The sequence below is a fragment of the Folsomia candida genome, unplaced genomic scaffold (genome assembly GCF_002217175.1).
Source record: "Folsomia candida strain VU population unplaced genomic scaffold, ASM221717v1 Fcan01_Sc019, whole genome shotgun sequence".
NCBI classification, from domain to species: domain Eukaryota; kingdom Metazoa; phylum Arthropoda; class Collembola; order Entomobryomorpha; family Isotomidae; genus Folsomia; species Folsomia candida.
Genome location: NW_019091211.1, coordinates 1 through 13,661, shown reverse-complemented (window position 1 = coordinate 13,661; position 13,661 = coordinate 1). Strand labels below are relative to the sequence as shown.

General features: G+C 36.9%; 4 protein-coding genes across 7 annotated transcripts; 1 reads left to right on the top strand and 3 right to left on the bottom strand.

The window, feature by feature from the left end:
* The first annotated feature begins 2,967 nt into the window (after positions 1-2,967).
* On the top strand, positions 2,968-8,053 carry LOC110857583 (venom carboxylesterase-6). Of its 4 annotated transcripts, none has more exons than XM_022106177.2 (14): positions 2,972-3,247; positions 3,333-3,375; positions 3,693-3,833; positions 3,925-3,983; positions 4,048-4,119; positions 4,179-4,223; positions 4,319-4,439; positions 4,503-4,727; positions 4,808-4,982; positions 5,086-5,496; positions 5,574-5,703; positions 5,788-7,458; positions 7,532-7,759; positions 7,838-8,053. In XM_022106177.2, exons 1-12 carry the CDS (start codon positions 3,078-3,080, stop codon positions 5,975-5,977), a joined length of 1,782 nt encoding a protein of 593 aa, XP_021961869.1. In that variant the 5' UTR covers positions 2,972-3,077; the 3' UTR covers positions 5,978-7,458; positions 7,532-7,759; positions 7,838-8,053. The 4 variants fall into 4 exon arrangements, with proteins under 4 accessions (XP_035714048.1, XP_021961869.1, XP_035714046.1 ...); XM_035858153.1 differs by having other exon boundaries at positions 5,788-7,466; XM_035858154.1 differs by lacking the exon at positions 3,333-3,375 and having other exon boundaries at positions 3,111-3,247; positions 5,788-7,466.
* LOC118438244 (ABC transporter G family member 23-like) lies at positions 6,146-8,030 on the bottom strand. The gene is made up of 6 exons (XM_035858156.1): positions 7,814-8,030; positions 7,563-7,746; positions 7,368-7,483; positions 6,918-6,985; positions 6,486-6,835; positions 6,146-6,389 (listed from the first exon to the last, which is right to left on the bottom strand). Exons 1-6 carry the CDS (start codon positions 8,006-8,008, stop codon positions 6,175-6,177), a joined length of 1,128 nt encoding a protein of 375 aa, XP_035714049.1. The 5' UTR covers positions 8,009-8,030; the 3' UTR covers positions 6,146-6,174.
* A 23-nt stretch (positions 8,054-8,076) lies between the features above and the next one.
* Positions 8,077-9,489, bottom strand: LOC118438245 (ABC transporter G family member 23-like). The gene is made up of 7 exons (XM_035858157.1): positions 9,351-9,489; positions 9,237-9,266; positions 9,033-9,162; positions 8,803-8,957; positions 8,629-8,736; positions 8,466-8,559; positions 8,077-8,370 (listed from the first exon to the last, which is right to left on the bottom strand). Exons 1-7 carry the CDS (start codon positions 9,437-9,439, stop codon positions 8,077-8,079), a joined length of 900 nt encoding a protein of 299 aa, XP_035714050.1. The 5' UTR covers positions 9,440-9,489.
* A 2,907-nt stretch (positions 9,490-12,396) lies between these two features.
* On the bottom strand, positions 12,397-13,291 carry LOC118438196. The gene is made up of 3 exons (XM_035858062.1): positions 13,087-13,291; positions 12,748-12,992; positions 12,397-12,655 (listed from the first exon to the last, which is right to left on the bottom strand). Exons 1-3 carry the CDS (start codon positions 13,204-13,206, stop codon positions 12,577-12,579), a joined length of 444 nt encoding a protein of 147 aa, XP_035713955.1. The 5' UTR covers positions 13,207-13,291; the 3' UTR covers positions 12,397-12,576.
* Positions 13,292-13,661: the final 370 nt, after the last annotated feature.

Below are 13,661 nucleotides of genomic sequence, written 5' to 3'. Positions count from 1 at the left end.
CCATCCCTATATTCTTAGAATGTACCATTTGTTTAATTTATTCTATACTTTGGAATATTATATTGAATCAAATATTTTACACCGATTCATTTGAAGGATTCGTGCCATTTCTTTCTATTGAAATTTTGCTGCATTTACTTCCACTATTAGAATTTAATGGTGCATATATTGGCAAGATTACGAGCAGTTATTGATACATTCGGTCAAATCCAGGTAGTGCATACCAGCATAAAGAGTGGTCATGTAATGTAGTGTAGTCTGGCTTGTTACATATGGATCGCATGAGATTGGGGAGCTCACTCTTAGGACATGCGTCTCATCGTTGTCCTCCTAGCCGATTTTAGGATTTTTGGACGAAAAACAATCCGGACAAAGTACTAGGCGAAAAGCGACTCTCTCGTCTCATGTTCCTCACACAGTTTCAGCATTACTTCCACTGGCATTGCATGTAAAATCGGCTATAGCAATTCACAATAGCATAGTAATAATTATTGTACTTTTAACGAATTTGTGAAATAGTATACCAATTAAATCTTATCCATGTGCATTAAAAAAATATTTATTTTTCAAGTCTTAAAGAGAGATTGACAACTCATGCGAAGTTTTCATTAAAAATGATTTACGCATGAATTTGCACATTTAATCCTTGCATATACACATGTACTTACATACAGTCTAGACGTCGACGGAGGGGACCCAGTAGTTTTATGAGCACTCCCATCCCTAAAAAGACGGAAAGGCCCATTCATTTTGAGCGAGGGGAATGGGCATATACGTCCCTCACTTGAAAATAAATAAAATAAAATCTTGGATGGGAAGACCCATTCCTTTTCAGTGAGAGGAATGGGCATATACGTCCCTGGTTTTTTGAAAATGTACGTTTTCTGCTGATTTTTTCGTGAAATTTCAAAATTTAAAAAAACGCACCGGGGCAAAAAATTCATAATGTTACACTTAATTTTATAAAAATTAAAAAAAAATATTCCCCGCTGCGAAAAAAAGTTATCTTGTTATAATTGGTTGCTGACGCCTACCTCACCGCGCATGGGAATGCATGCATGCCCACGAACTACGTGAAACGCAGCACTTTAAGCGTACATTCTCTTAACGTATGTCACCTCCAACCAGGGGGTGGTTATATATGTGTATATATGCTAAATTCAACACATTATTGTAAGTCACCTTCAAATCTCTTGTAATCATTTGTTAGCAACACGAAACATGCGTATTAATGTAAATTTACAATTTCATTCTCTTATTGCAACCAATTCCACGACCCTGCTATGTTAAGTACCCCCAATGAGAGACCCTCAAGTACTACCAGAAAATACAAATAGCCAACACGTGTTAAAAACCAACGGGTCATACATAAGATAGCATCATTTAGTTCGCCGGATAAATATAAAAAATAATGGCAAGCACAAACCCGACCCCACCAATTTTCTCTAGCGTTGTTCACCACATAGCGGTGGTAAGATTTCCAGACATTGACAGTCAGAATTTAGTGCAAATTGTTGGAACATGTGATCAATCAATTAAAAGTGCTTTTTATACTAAAAACTATCTACGATATGCACACCGGTCTTCGTAGTGCGTATATTGCATTGGTCGAGTCCGAACTCGAACCGATTGTTGTTCACAAAGTTGTGAACTTTATAAATGACATAAGCTTCGTCACTTTGCATTATAAAACCAATCTTGAATATGCCACAAGCGTAAAAAGAATGGGATTACTTGCAAAACAATTGGTTAGGTTTTCCCTAACATTACCATTCGACAAAATTATGACGTATCTGTTGATCTAACTTTGTGGGCAACTGTTAAAGCACTATCACCTGCTTTTATTTACATTGGCTGTGGCGCTTTGTGTCTTTGCCTGTTCTTTTCGACATTGTTCACAGATAAAATATTAAGCATTCGTGAAGATATTTATTTGTTGTTTTACGACATTAACGATCAGGAGTCAAGTGAGGAGGAAAACGAAGATGACAGCGATGACCGGGAGGAATAAAACGACTAAATATTTCCCATTATCTATATTATATTTTACTTACATTTGCATCATATTATATTAAATTTTGTAATTTTGCACCTTGTTATACCGATGCACCTACAGAGTCGGAGATATTAAATGTTTCTGATTTACAAATCAGAAAAACGTTAATTTCAAATTGCAAAAAATATATCGAAGTTGTAATAACTTCGTAATTAGTATGCAATTATCTGCATAATTACTGGACTAATTTTTTGGAGAACACTTAAAATTGACCACCTATGCGCGCGTGCTAGCTTTTTCCTCTTGGAGGAGAATTGCCAATTTAGCAGTTACTCGATTCGAGGGATGGGCGCGCTCACTACGAGGGATGGGCATTTCCGTCTGCTTAGGGATGGGAGTGCCCATAAAACTACTGGGTCCCCTCCGTCGACGCCTAGACTGACATATAGTAGTACATATTTAAGTTTATGGAGGAAATTCATTTTTTGAATGGAATCTCAGTGCATTTCATAATCCTATTCGTATGTAAATATGTACGTACATATTCCGTACGTATCACAGATTCGTCAGTTTAAAGTATTTATATAATAAAACAGCAAAAATTTGATAAGACATTGACTGCTAAATACATATCTCATATGATACATAAATACGCACTTGTTTATAAACGTAACATGAATTGACAGTGAAAATTGCATACTCATGCAGCGCAATACAATCACAATGTCAAGTTTGTTAATTAGTTTATGTATATAAGACGGTTCTTGTATTGTACAACTCTATTCTGTGATTCAATCAACAAGTTCATAGTTCATTCACGAGTAAAATGATGTGCTGGATATGAACTTTGCATCTATATTTGTTTTGCAAATATACATATGCATACTGAAGCTTCGTTGCGTAATAAATCAATCAATCAGTTCATTGTACATAAGTAGAGGTTTGATAAGCACTCATCATTTGGTGGTGGTTGTCATACGACAAACAAAACTCTGCAAAAATTTCCCGTTTCATTCATTCATCGGCACTTTACCCGAGTACAATTTAAATATTTGATCAAATTATCAAAATATTTACTGATATGGGGAAGGGCATCGCACTAGTCATAGTGGTGGGCCTCGCATCAGTCGGACTAAATTATTCCGGATATTTTACCTCGCGTCCCTCAGAAATTGTACAAACGAAAAATGGTAAAGTTCAAGGCGTGATTAAGGTTTCGAGGGATGGCCGAGATTTTTCGGCTTATCTTGGGTAAGATAAATATAGGATTTTTTTTATCTATCACAAATATGTTAGTGGAGACAATACATAAGTGACATGTATATGAATATTGAAGGATTCCTTTTGCGGAACCTCCAATTTCTGAGAAACGCTTTGAGGTGGGAACCAAAATAAAAAATTTCTAAAATATGTCGATGTGGGGTTTTTGTGAAATTGTGAGTGTTGCATATGCACGTATTTGTATTTGCATATTCATGGTTTGTGATTGGTATGATTTTTATTATGTGACCATAGTCAGTAAAAGTATTTTTCCTCTGTATGACTGTCAGTCAGTGTGTCAATTGGTTTACTCGTCCATGCATATTATAAATGTACACCAGCGTAACTTGAGCCACAAAAATCGTATTGCGTGTGTCCATATGTACATATCTGTTTCATGGGACTTATTTGCAGAACTTAATTACTTATTTGCTAGCCACCCGTCCCCGCAAAATCCTGGACTGGTGTTCTCCAGGTGGATAAATCACATCCGGGATGTTATCAATTTGAGGCCTTGGTCCGAGGGAAATTTTTAGGCGAGGAGGACTGTCTTTACCTTAATGTGTTCAAGCCAATGGTAATAAATGTATACAAAGTGCTATTTTATGTACCAATCTTGTATTGCATACGAGTAATACATATGCATCTCTTGGTACTCGGATGAGCAGACATCAACCAAAGGGCCCCTTCCGGTCATGGTGTGGATATATGGGGGAGGATTCTTAGCGTAATAATTATCCGGTATTTATTTTCAAGGTGAAATTCTTAAGGATTGCAAATAAATTGTACAGTGGGAATACCCGTCAGTACGATCCAAAATATTTCATGGATCAAGATGTCATTGTTGTTAGCATGAACTACAGGTTTGTATCAGCAAATCATATTAATTTGGATATTTAATTAATAGCGTCATCTCTTCCAGACTTGGTCCTTTAGGGTTTTTAAATACTGGTGACGCAACTGTTACGTAAGTTATTATCTATGTATAACTTATAATTTATAAGTACTGAAAAAACATGACTATTCAGGGCATTATTTAACGGAATGCTTTTGTAAACCTAGTGGAAACGCTGGCTTAAAAGATCAACGCCTAGCGCTGAAATGGGTCCAAGATAATATCCAAGCTTTTGGCGGCGATGCTAAGAAAGTTACAATTTTTGGAGAATCGGCTGGTGCCGCAAGTGTAAGCTGACCGAAAAGACATTAGTCTCCATAATTACAGAAATTGCAAATTGGTTTTAAAAAGGTCCATGCCCACATAATTTCGCCATCGAGCAAGAACTTATTCCATAAAGCGATCCTGCAATCGGGATCATTGTACTGTCCTTGGTCTATGAATGTTCATCCTGCCCGACAAGTTAGGAAGTACGGGAAGAGGGTGGGTTGTCCACAAAGCGATATGAAAGCCTTGGTCGCATGTCTCAAAGGGTTGAGTGCAAAACAAGTAACGGAGCCAATCGTGGATTTCATGGTAAGCTTTGAATTCACAAATATTTAGATATGAATTAGTTTTTGAGAGCTAAATCTCCCCCAATTTTCTGATCCATTAAGGATAAAGGTCCGTTTATAGAAGGAGACGCATTCTTCGGGCCCACGATAGAATCTAAGGATGCAATTGATCCCATGTTTATTGAAAATCCGCGAATTTTAATTGAACAAGGGAAGTTCGCCAAGGTTCCCGTAATGATGGGGGTCACGAAGGGAGAAGGTGGAATTAGGACTTCAAGTTCGTAAATACATTTTTCATTTTTTCAGACGATTTCAAAAATTTCATAGATTTCAATTTGAATTCTCATCAAACACTTGTAATCGCTGTTTACGATTTTCAGGGCTTGACGCAATGAACATGGACGTTGAAACCATGCAAGAAAACTGGTCCAAATATGCCCCAATCATGTTGATGTATGATCCCAAAAGAACTAACGTTACAGACAGATTTCGAGAGTATTACTTTTCTTCACCGCCCTACAATCACGACACGTATTTCCAGAACTTTACCAGAATGATTTCGGACGGATGGTTCTTTCATGCGCTTCATGGAGCTGTAACCCACCATAATAAAGTTGCACCCGTTTATTTATATTATTACGACTATGAGGCCGCCCTTCCCTCGATTTATAGCGCGATGAAGGCAGTGGAATCTTCAGACGATTGGTTGTTTGCAGATGCTAGAATTGCAATTTCAATAGGGAAAGATTTGTTTAAGAGATATTACGGCCATCCAGGTCCACATGATTATGGTATGTGCTTGCATAATTTTGACCAGATTTATAAAAATTTGTCAGAACTTTATGTATCTGGTCGCTCATTAAATTAGGTGCTTGTCACGCTGACGAGTTGTTACAACTTTTCAATATGGAGCGGGCGTTTGAAATTGGACAAAAAAGTCGGGACTATCAATTTTCAAAGGATCTAGTAAAGACTTTTGTCGATTTTGCGAAAAGCGAGTGAGTATGATGATAAATAGTAATTCAATTTATTTGATTAATGTACATATTTACATATGAGTGTTTCTTTAATATTTCGTTTAGTGACAATTTGAAATTCAAAGGAAAAGAATGGCCAATTTTGAAGCAGGGTAGCATCGCAAATCAGAAGGGTCCACTCCCTTTTATGTCGCTTAACAAGGATGGCGGCGTCATTAACGAGCCGTTTTTTGAAATTATACCGTTCTGGAATTCCCTAAATATTAGAGATTTTAAGGCCAAGGTGGACTGGTGATGATAATATTTAAAATTCAAAAATCAGATTCTATATTTATTGAAGATTTATGCATGTAATATGCAAATATTTATGCAAATTTGTGATATGTACTCTTACAAGTATGTAAGTATATGTAAATACAAGCAGGGAAATTATTAAAATTAACAAATATCATATTTGTACATATATATTACACAGTAAAAGTTATTTCACTTTCACCTAATTCTCCTCTCATGCAAAATGGTTAGCAAAGTGAGTAGAATAGTCATGCAGATCGGATATCCAATTTCATATGGAAATATAGCCGAATGAAATAAACTCCACCCTCTTGTCATAACGGATCGTAGGATTCGAATTGGGAAAGTCAAAGGCAGGGAATAGCAGAAAGGTTGATACCACCACACAACAGTTTCCACGGGCCAGAGGTTATCTATGGGGGTGTATTTTTATACATGTTTGCATACATTAGAAAATTTTTAAGAAAAGATGTAAATTTGCTGTAAAATTTTGAGATTTTATGTTTTACCCGAGGCATAAATGGCAGACCAAAGGAACAGAAGAGACACAAATATTCCTTCAATCTCGTTTCGAACAAATCCAGTTAGAAGGTATGAAACGGAGGATAACGATATGCGAACAAGTATAAAAATGAGGCATATCGATGTCCAACTTCCTTTTACTTCATCGCCACGATCCCACCAAATTAGAAGCACAATTGTGCCGCAATATATCACCATTGCTGGGATATCGGCTAGGTAGTAGGAGAGCAGGATTTGGTTAAAGTCTACGCCTGTCGCAAGTGTGCGTGAAAGGGTCCTTTCCCTTCGGTCTTTGATGTGCAAGAGTCCCATGTAAGTCGACAGGAAACCCCATGTTCTAAGGGAAAGTTAATTCAAATTTGACAAAAAACTTACATAGGATATGCAAATATATTTATGTATGTAAATATTTTATCCACATCATGATTCCCATTGGGGCCAAGAATGTGTTCCATGAGTCATCCATATTCCCATAAATTGCGTGGAACTAAAATATACAAGTTGCATATTTAGATAAATACATAAACTCGAGTAGGCAGATATAAGAATGTATGGAGTTAGTGTTATCCTAGGAGGTATTTAGTTGTAAAATTAAAAAAAATAGTTTCTAGGAATTGGAGAATCCGAAATTTTTTAGACGCTGCAATGCCCAATAATCACTGGAAATTGTATCAAGTATAGAATGTCGCGAGGAAGTATCACAACACGCAATATTGCAAGTACGAAACGAAATATGAAACCGCAGGATATTTGTCTGAAGTATTTACTGATCAATTACTGCTTAATAAATTTGTAATTTTTGTAAGCATTGCTGTCTATAGGAAATTAAAAATATTTAAATATCTTTTAGTATTATGTATTATAGGTACCGCCAATGGTGGTGTGACCAACCTCTGGTCGACATCGAGTCCAGCAGCGATTTCTCCAAATAATTTCACGACAGCGTTGTACAGGGATTGCGTAAGAAAGTATGAATTCATGTATGCTGAGAGGAAGCGATGTGGTTTTATTATCATCAACGTATATTTTGTAGACTATAACGAATCAATATAACGGCGTAGTACCTGAACCTGAGTTGTCTAATTTGACTGAAATATTGGACCCTTCAATGGTTTCGTTGTCCGAGTGGATGTTCCAGACAAACCGGTTGTTACTGTGAAATGTAAAATTCAACGGAATTACGACATAGCCGGAACTTTGCCCCGATGTGACGCTATCCAAAGCGTCTGATTCAGTTGTCATCTTGACCTTGCAATGAAATGTAAAATTATTACGAGAATTTCCAATTTGATAATTTCAAAATTTATATGCTCACCACATTAACTCCTTCGTGTTCTAGGATCCGTATAAATTCACAAGCGTAGTTTCTTCCTTGTTTTACAATGAAGTCGCCATCGCTCAAACAGGACGGATTATTGTTCGTCACAAGTCCCAATTTTAGTCCGATTGGATCGTTTCCAAACATGTTGAGAAATAGGATTGTGTTCCCAATTGTAAGTAACAATATCATAACCGATACTCTGTAATTTAAATAAAATTTATTTTCAAATTTGAATATATGCCTAAAATTATTTTATGTTACATCGGGTATCTCATGCACAAAGTGAAGTTTCGTACTGTTAGAGCCAACAATTGGATGCAGTAGGTTTTCAAAGGTTTGCGATTGCATATATCTAATTGCGAGTAAATTTCAGAGTGTACAATTTTAAAAGGATTATGAATTTTAGTGTGGCCTTTTGTTGTGATGGCATTGGTCGAATTCAGTTTGCACAAGTGTAGCACCACATTATCCAAACTGGTTGAGTTATAAAATTTTAACAAATTCTGAGGTGAATCTTCAACCAAAAGTCTTCCATCTCGAAGGTACCCAATCTATGAGTAGATAATTAAATACTCCTTTTATTGCAATATATGCAGATAATTATCCTTAAATACAAAAATTGTTAATAATGTTCAGAATTCCTTACTTTGGCGCAATCACGAGTTTCCTCTACAAAATGTGTAGTTAATAGAACGGTTTTTCCTTGAGATTTAACGAGCTTGGAAAGGTATTCCCAAATCCTGTAATTCATATAGGTAGTCTTCACAGTGGTGATTTTTTAAATACATTGTTAAATAATTTTGTCCCACCGTTCCCTTAAAATGGGATCTAAGCCAACAGTTGGCTCATCTAGGATAAGCAGTTGTGGATCATGCAACAATGCGACGCCAAGGGAAACTCGGCGACTTTCTCCGCCACTAATGTGCAAAATAAATAATCACAACTTTCACTTCAGTTTTATGATTAGAAGTAAATAATAGAACCTTATTTGGCCAATGTATTTTCTCAAGTTTAGCAAGTTTAGTAAATCTTTGAGTTTATCTAATTTGCATAATATCCTCTCTTTCGGGATGGAATGGAGTCTGCCGTAGTAGATGAATGTTTCGGTAATTGTGAAGGAATCGTAAAGTGCAATTTCCTATCAGAGATATGAAATACATACATGATTATTTTCACATTTGTCAATACATAATTTAGATCTTATGAATTTTACTTGTGGCATGAATCCAATAATGCTTCCGGGAACCCCATCCCTGTAGCAGTTAATTTCTCTCCCAAATATCCCAATTTTTCCATGGTCTAATCGCTGCCTTCCTACAAGACAAGAGAGCAGTGTCGTTTTTCTGAAACCAATAAGTGATTATTTAATGAAATGTACAATTATGTAGGTCATGGGGATTAATATCAAATTTGTTACCCGCATCCACTGGGACCAAGTAGAGCATATCTAAATTGAAAACCTTATTATCAAAAAATTATGATCATGCACAATAAAACTTAGCTGAAGAAAGTAGTAAAAGAATATGCTCACACAGTGCCTTGGTCAACATTGATATTCAAGTTGTTCAAAATGATTTTGTCACCGAAAGATTTTGTTGCTCCTATGACTTTTAACGCCATACTTAAACCGCTATTTAACACCAGGAAGAAATGGAAGCTCCCTAAGTATAAAATCAGTTTGATAAACACAATTTTGGAACAAAGTTTCTATGTAGTTGTTTATATAAATCCGTATACATACATATGTACCTGCATACAGTCAATGTAACAAGTATAGGCAACCCCCACACAAGCTAAGTACAGGGTGGTTAAAATGTCACGCCACAATGGAAAATTTTTCAATGGGAAAAGTCCCAAAATCTCCATTAGTTACAAGATTTGGGATTGAGATTTTTATAAATTATTATCAAAACTGATGACAAAATTCTTAAAATGTTGCATTTTAGAGACAAAATTTCGGTAACTAATGGAAATTTGTGGATTTTTCCCATCGAAAAATTTTCCATTGTAGCGTGACATTTTAACCACCCTGTATATTTGGCTATAACTTTGGAATGCATTATCAAATTAGCATGAAACTTTGTACGCATTTGAAAAATCTAATGTAGTATCCGATTATAGTAATTTTTTACTGATTAAAATTAGATAAACACAGTTTTCGAATAATTTCTTGGGAAATTTGCAAAATTTACCCACAAAAAGTATTGGCACCCTTGAACTTAAAAATCATAAGGCAAAGAAACGCCAATTTTAATACGACAAATCGCTTCTGGTATTACATAGCAACTCCTCTCGATACAATAGGAGCAGAAACATGCCATCGAATTGACTCCAGAAGTTTCTTTCTGACGCTTCTTGATATGACTGCACTGCCCACTCTTCTTTCGAAATTTTGCCAAGCTCGTTTTTCGACGAGTGGTTTTCCACCAGTCGCTCTTTTCTCAACCCGGACAATCAGATTCACATCGGGAGACTGTGCGGCCAACGAAAGAGGCTTAATCTTTTCAGTCTCCAAAAGCTTGCACCGTTAATTTGGATATATGTTTGGGGTCACTGCATTTTTGGAATATGAAATTCCTTCCTAGGTCGGGTTTTGGTCAAATGATTTCAAATTATCGTTTCGAATGATTAATTAGACCTCCCTGGTCATGATTTCATCGATAATGACCACGTAGCTACGCCGCGAACTGGTCATTTAAGCCCAAACCATAATCGATCCTCCTTTATGTTTAACTGCCATATTAACATATTCGTCTTTGTGAGCCTTTAATGGCACCCGCCAGACTTTAACCATTCAATTGGCTCCGAATAAGTAGAATTTGCTTATGTCGGACCAGCAGACCCTTTTTTATTCATTGGAAGTCTGTTTAGGGTGGTGTTTAGCCCATTACAATTTATTGAGTTAGTTGGTTTTGGGGACCCCCGCGTCAGTCTGGCTTCTGGACCCTGAAACCCCATTGCATGATTTTTGATTGATCACCAAATTGAATGATATATTAACCCCACACTTGGTTCTCAAATTCAACATGGTTTTGGGAGCCGAGATCTTCCGATCTCGAGTGATTTCTTGCTTGATTAATCTGTCGATTTTGGGCTAAGGTGACTTTTTCAGCCGGATCATGGGAAACCAGCAATTTAAAATATCGCTTCATGTTTTTTGGCTAAGTTTCGAATAGTAAATATTGCGGGGGATGTTTTATGTCTGAGTTTTTGATATCCAAGCTTGTTTGAGAAGGAGGCAAGATTATTTCTCGCTCCGCCAAAAATATAGCTCGTTTGGTGTCGCAATTTTGGCTCTAGACAATACCAATCTGGACTTACGAAGCAGATAAAGTTATATTTTGTGATCTGATTAACTTACCGTGAGAATAGGTAGAGGTTTATCGTCATAAAAATTTCGCACAAGCAATTAAGCCATAGGTTGCCAATACTTTTTGCAGGTTGTAACCTGACGCGTTTGTGTCAAAATCAGAATAACGTTACGGTTATTTAATTTCAGTCGGGAACATGATTATAATTGAACACTACATTAGATTTGCTAAATGGGTACAAAGTTTCATGCTAATTTGATGATGCAATCCAAAGTTATAACCATTTTTATTTAGCTTGCGTGGGTGGTGCCTATACTTGTTCCATTGACTGTATATGTGAACGTATGAATCTGTGAAGTTTATAGCTATACCTAAATAAAACGTTTCTTAAATACTACCATTCACCCTCAATTAAATTCTTTAAATATGTATCAGGTACTTTGAAGGAAGACAAGAACTAAATTGATAGATAAGTATAACAAATAAAAAGATAGTTAATGTATCTTAGAGGGAATATGGGACTTGGAAATATAGATGAGTACGTACATATGAAACACATGCATATTTATGCACATTGGATATACCCTCGTCCTTCCCCGGCACTTAAGTATTTGATGGTGTAGTTTAGTTAGATAAGTAAAATAACTAGTATGATGAATTAAAAAATGCCTATGTATTCAACAATGGATTCACAATCGGGCCTACTGTTAAGATTTGAAGAGAGGTTTAATTCCAGGCCAATCTTGTATAGATGTATATTTGAGAGATTGTGAGGTTTCAAAGTACATCCGACTGATCCAAAAAGAAATTCAAAAGTGTTTATAGTTGGACACTAAAGAGGAATAACGTCAAGTTCATTGACATGGTTTTGATTACATAATGAGGACATGGATAAAAATTACTTTGTTTAACGTAACTTAACCTTGCTTACCTTTAGACATGATGTTTTATGTAATTGAATACTTTAATTGACTAGTTATGCAATGGTTAAGATAAGCTTGCAAAGGCGAGGACGAGACATGTAGTTTCAGAAGGTATTCGCCTAACGCCACGCAACCTCCGAGGGAGGTTACCTACCAATTGTAGTGAAACAATTAGTTTAGTTTGAGACAGGGTTTTGGAAGTTGAGGTAGTATAATTAACGATACGTGTTAAAAGTGACTGAAATGCATTGTCCTTGTCCGTACGTATGTACATATGGCATACCTGATGACTTCAACTCCATTGACCTTAATTGCCAAGACGCCATTCCTCACTCCGGGTGTATTAGACTGACCGTTTCCTCAATGTCCGTCCACGCATCTCGTCGAAAGGTGAAAGATCCGGTGTTGAGGGACCAGCCGTAAGTTGGGCTGCAGTAATTGTTGGGCATTTGGCAGATTGCAGGGTCTTGAGCCTCCCTGTTGGCGTAGAGATACAGCTCCCCCAAACCGTTTTCTCTCCACATCATCCTAGTCGAGAAGCAATCGACGGCAGGATCACCCCAGAACACGATGTCTTTCCCCGTAAAGTCCAGGCAGCTTTCCTGTCGATTATATAGATTTGTGTGGTAATTTTCATTCCTCGTTGACATTGCCCATGCAGAATAAAGTGAGCACTCCATATGCACGTATTTACCTCCTGACAAAGTTGAAGTCTGGTGGAAAGTAGACGCCATACTTGAAGACGGCCGTGTTGGAGTTCACGGGGTGTCTGCTCCAGATTCCGAATCCACCCACAATAGGACCGGAAGGGACGTAAGAGCCGGCCGGATAGCGGACCTCGATACCGCCCCCACTTGCCCACAAGATGACATTATGGTTCCCATAGCTGATGGAGGCTCCTCCAAACGCAGCGCTTAGCGTCGGCTGACTGAAATCTGCCTTAAGGTACCAGAAAATTTTTTAAATTACGTAAACCGTCGAAATCGAGGGGACAAACCCAACCCGTTTCTAAGCAAAATTCTTCTTCTGTTACCTTAAACACCAGTGCTTTCGTGCTGGAATTGTGGACCACGGAAAATTCCTCAGCTGGGAGCTTAAATGCAAAAATGTCGCACAAAAGCGCAGAGAACACCAATGCAAAAATAACTTTCATCTTAATTATCCTTTTGTGAGTGTACTAATTTTGCTGTGGATTAAAAAATTGGGTTGTGATCGTTCTAGGCAAATTTCATCCCCGTTTTATATTTTATACCTGAGGTGATAAGAAATTCAAGATGGCATTTTAATTGGACTGTCAGATAATTTATCATGTTGTTATAAAACCGCTGATACTTCATAGTATTGTTCGTATAATATGTAACAGTAACTGAGTTTCTCATCAAAATATATATCATACATAGTTCGTTGACAAATATCTAAACATGTTCGTATTTATATTCGTTTATGAAGGAGAGAGTGACCCCACATAATTTAATTTGCATACATAAATACGTCTTTGTTCATCATGTCGCGCACTTGAGGGGCACAGCACACTCCTCCCTTGCATGATATGGCGATGACCATATGATGATGACGACACCTCTGGAAATACATCATCTCCATATCATT

What these genes read in the sequence shown, in the direction of transcription:
- LOC118438245 (XM_035858157.1), bottom strand. Translation starts at nt 9,439, where the DNA reads ATGGCGTTAAAAGTCATAGGAGCAACAAAATCTTTCGGTGACAAAATC. An exon ending in TTATTGGATTCATGCCACAA is followed by an intron (nt 8,958 to 9,032) that starts GTAAAATTCATA and finishes TATCTCTGATAG; the next exon opens with GAAATTGCACTTTACGATTC. An exon ending in GATCCCATTTTAAGGGAACG is followed by an intron (nt 8,560 to 8,628) that starts GTGGGACAAAAT and finishes TATGAATTACAG; the next exon opens with GATTTGGGAATACCTTTCCA.
- LOC110857583 (XM_022106177.2), top strand. Translation starts at nt 3,078, where the DNA reads ATGGGGAAGGGCATCGCACTAGTCATAGTGGTGGGCCTCGCATCAGTC. An exon ending in GATTTTTCGGCTTATCTTGG is followed by an intron (nt 3,248 to 3,332) that starts GTAAGATAAATA and finishes TGAATATTGAAG; the next exon opens with GATTCCTTTTGCGGAACCTC. An exon ending in TCCAGGTCCACATGATTATG is followed by an intron (nt 5,497 to 5,573) that starts GTATGTGCTTGC and finishes TCATTAAATTAG; the next exon opens with GTGCTTGTCACGCTGACGAG.
- LOC118438196 (XM_035858062.1), bottom strand. Translation starts at nt 13,206, where the DNA reads ATGAAAGTTATTTTTGCATTGGTGTTCTCTGCGCTTTTGTGCGACATT. An exon ending in CGAAAGCACTGGTGTTTAAG is followed by an intron (nt 12,993 to 13,086) that starts GTAACAGAAGAA and finishes TGGTACCTTAAG; the next exon opens with GCAGATTTCAGTCAGCCGAC. An exon ending in GACTTCAACTTTGTCAGGAG is followed by an intron (nt 12,656 to 12,747) that starts GTAAATACGTGC and finishes TATAATCGACAG; the next exon opens with GAAAGCTGCCTGGACTTTAC.
- LOC118438244 (XM_035858156.1), bottom strand. Translation starts at nt 8,008, where the DNA reads ATGATATTGTTACTTACAATTGGGAACACAATCCTATTTCTCAACATG. An exon ending in ATTAGACAACTCAGGTTCAG is followed by an intron (nt 7,484 to 7,562) that starts GTACTACGCCGT and finishes GCTTCCTCTCAG; the next exon opens with CATACATGAATTCATACTTT. An exon ending in GCCCCAATGGGAATCATGAT is followed by an intron (nt 6,836 to 6,917) that starts GTGGATAAAATA and finishes ACTTTCCCTTAG; the next exon opens with AACATGGGGTTTCCTGTCGA.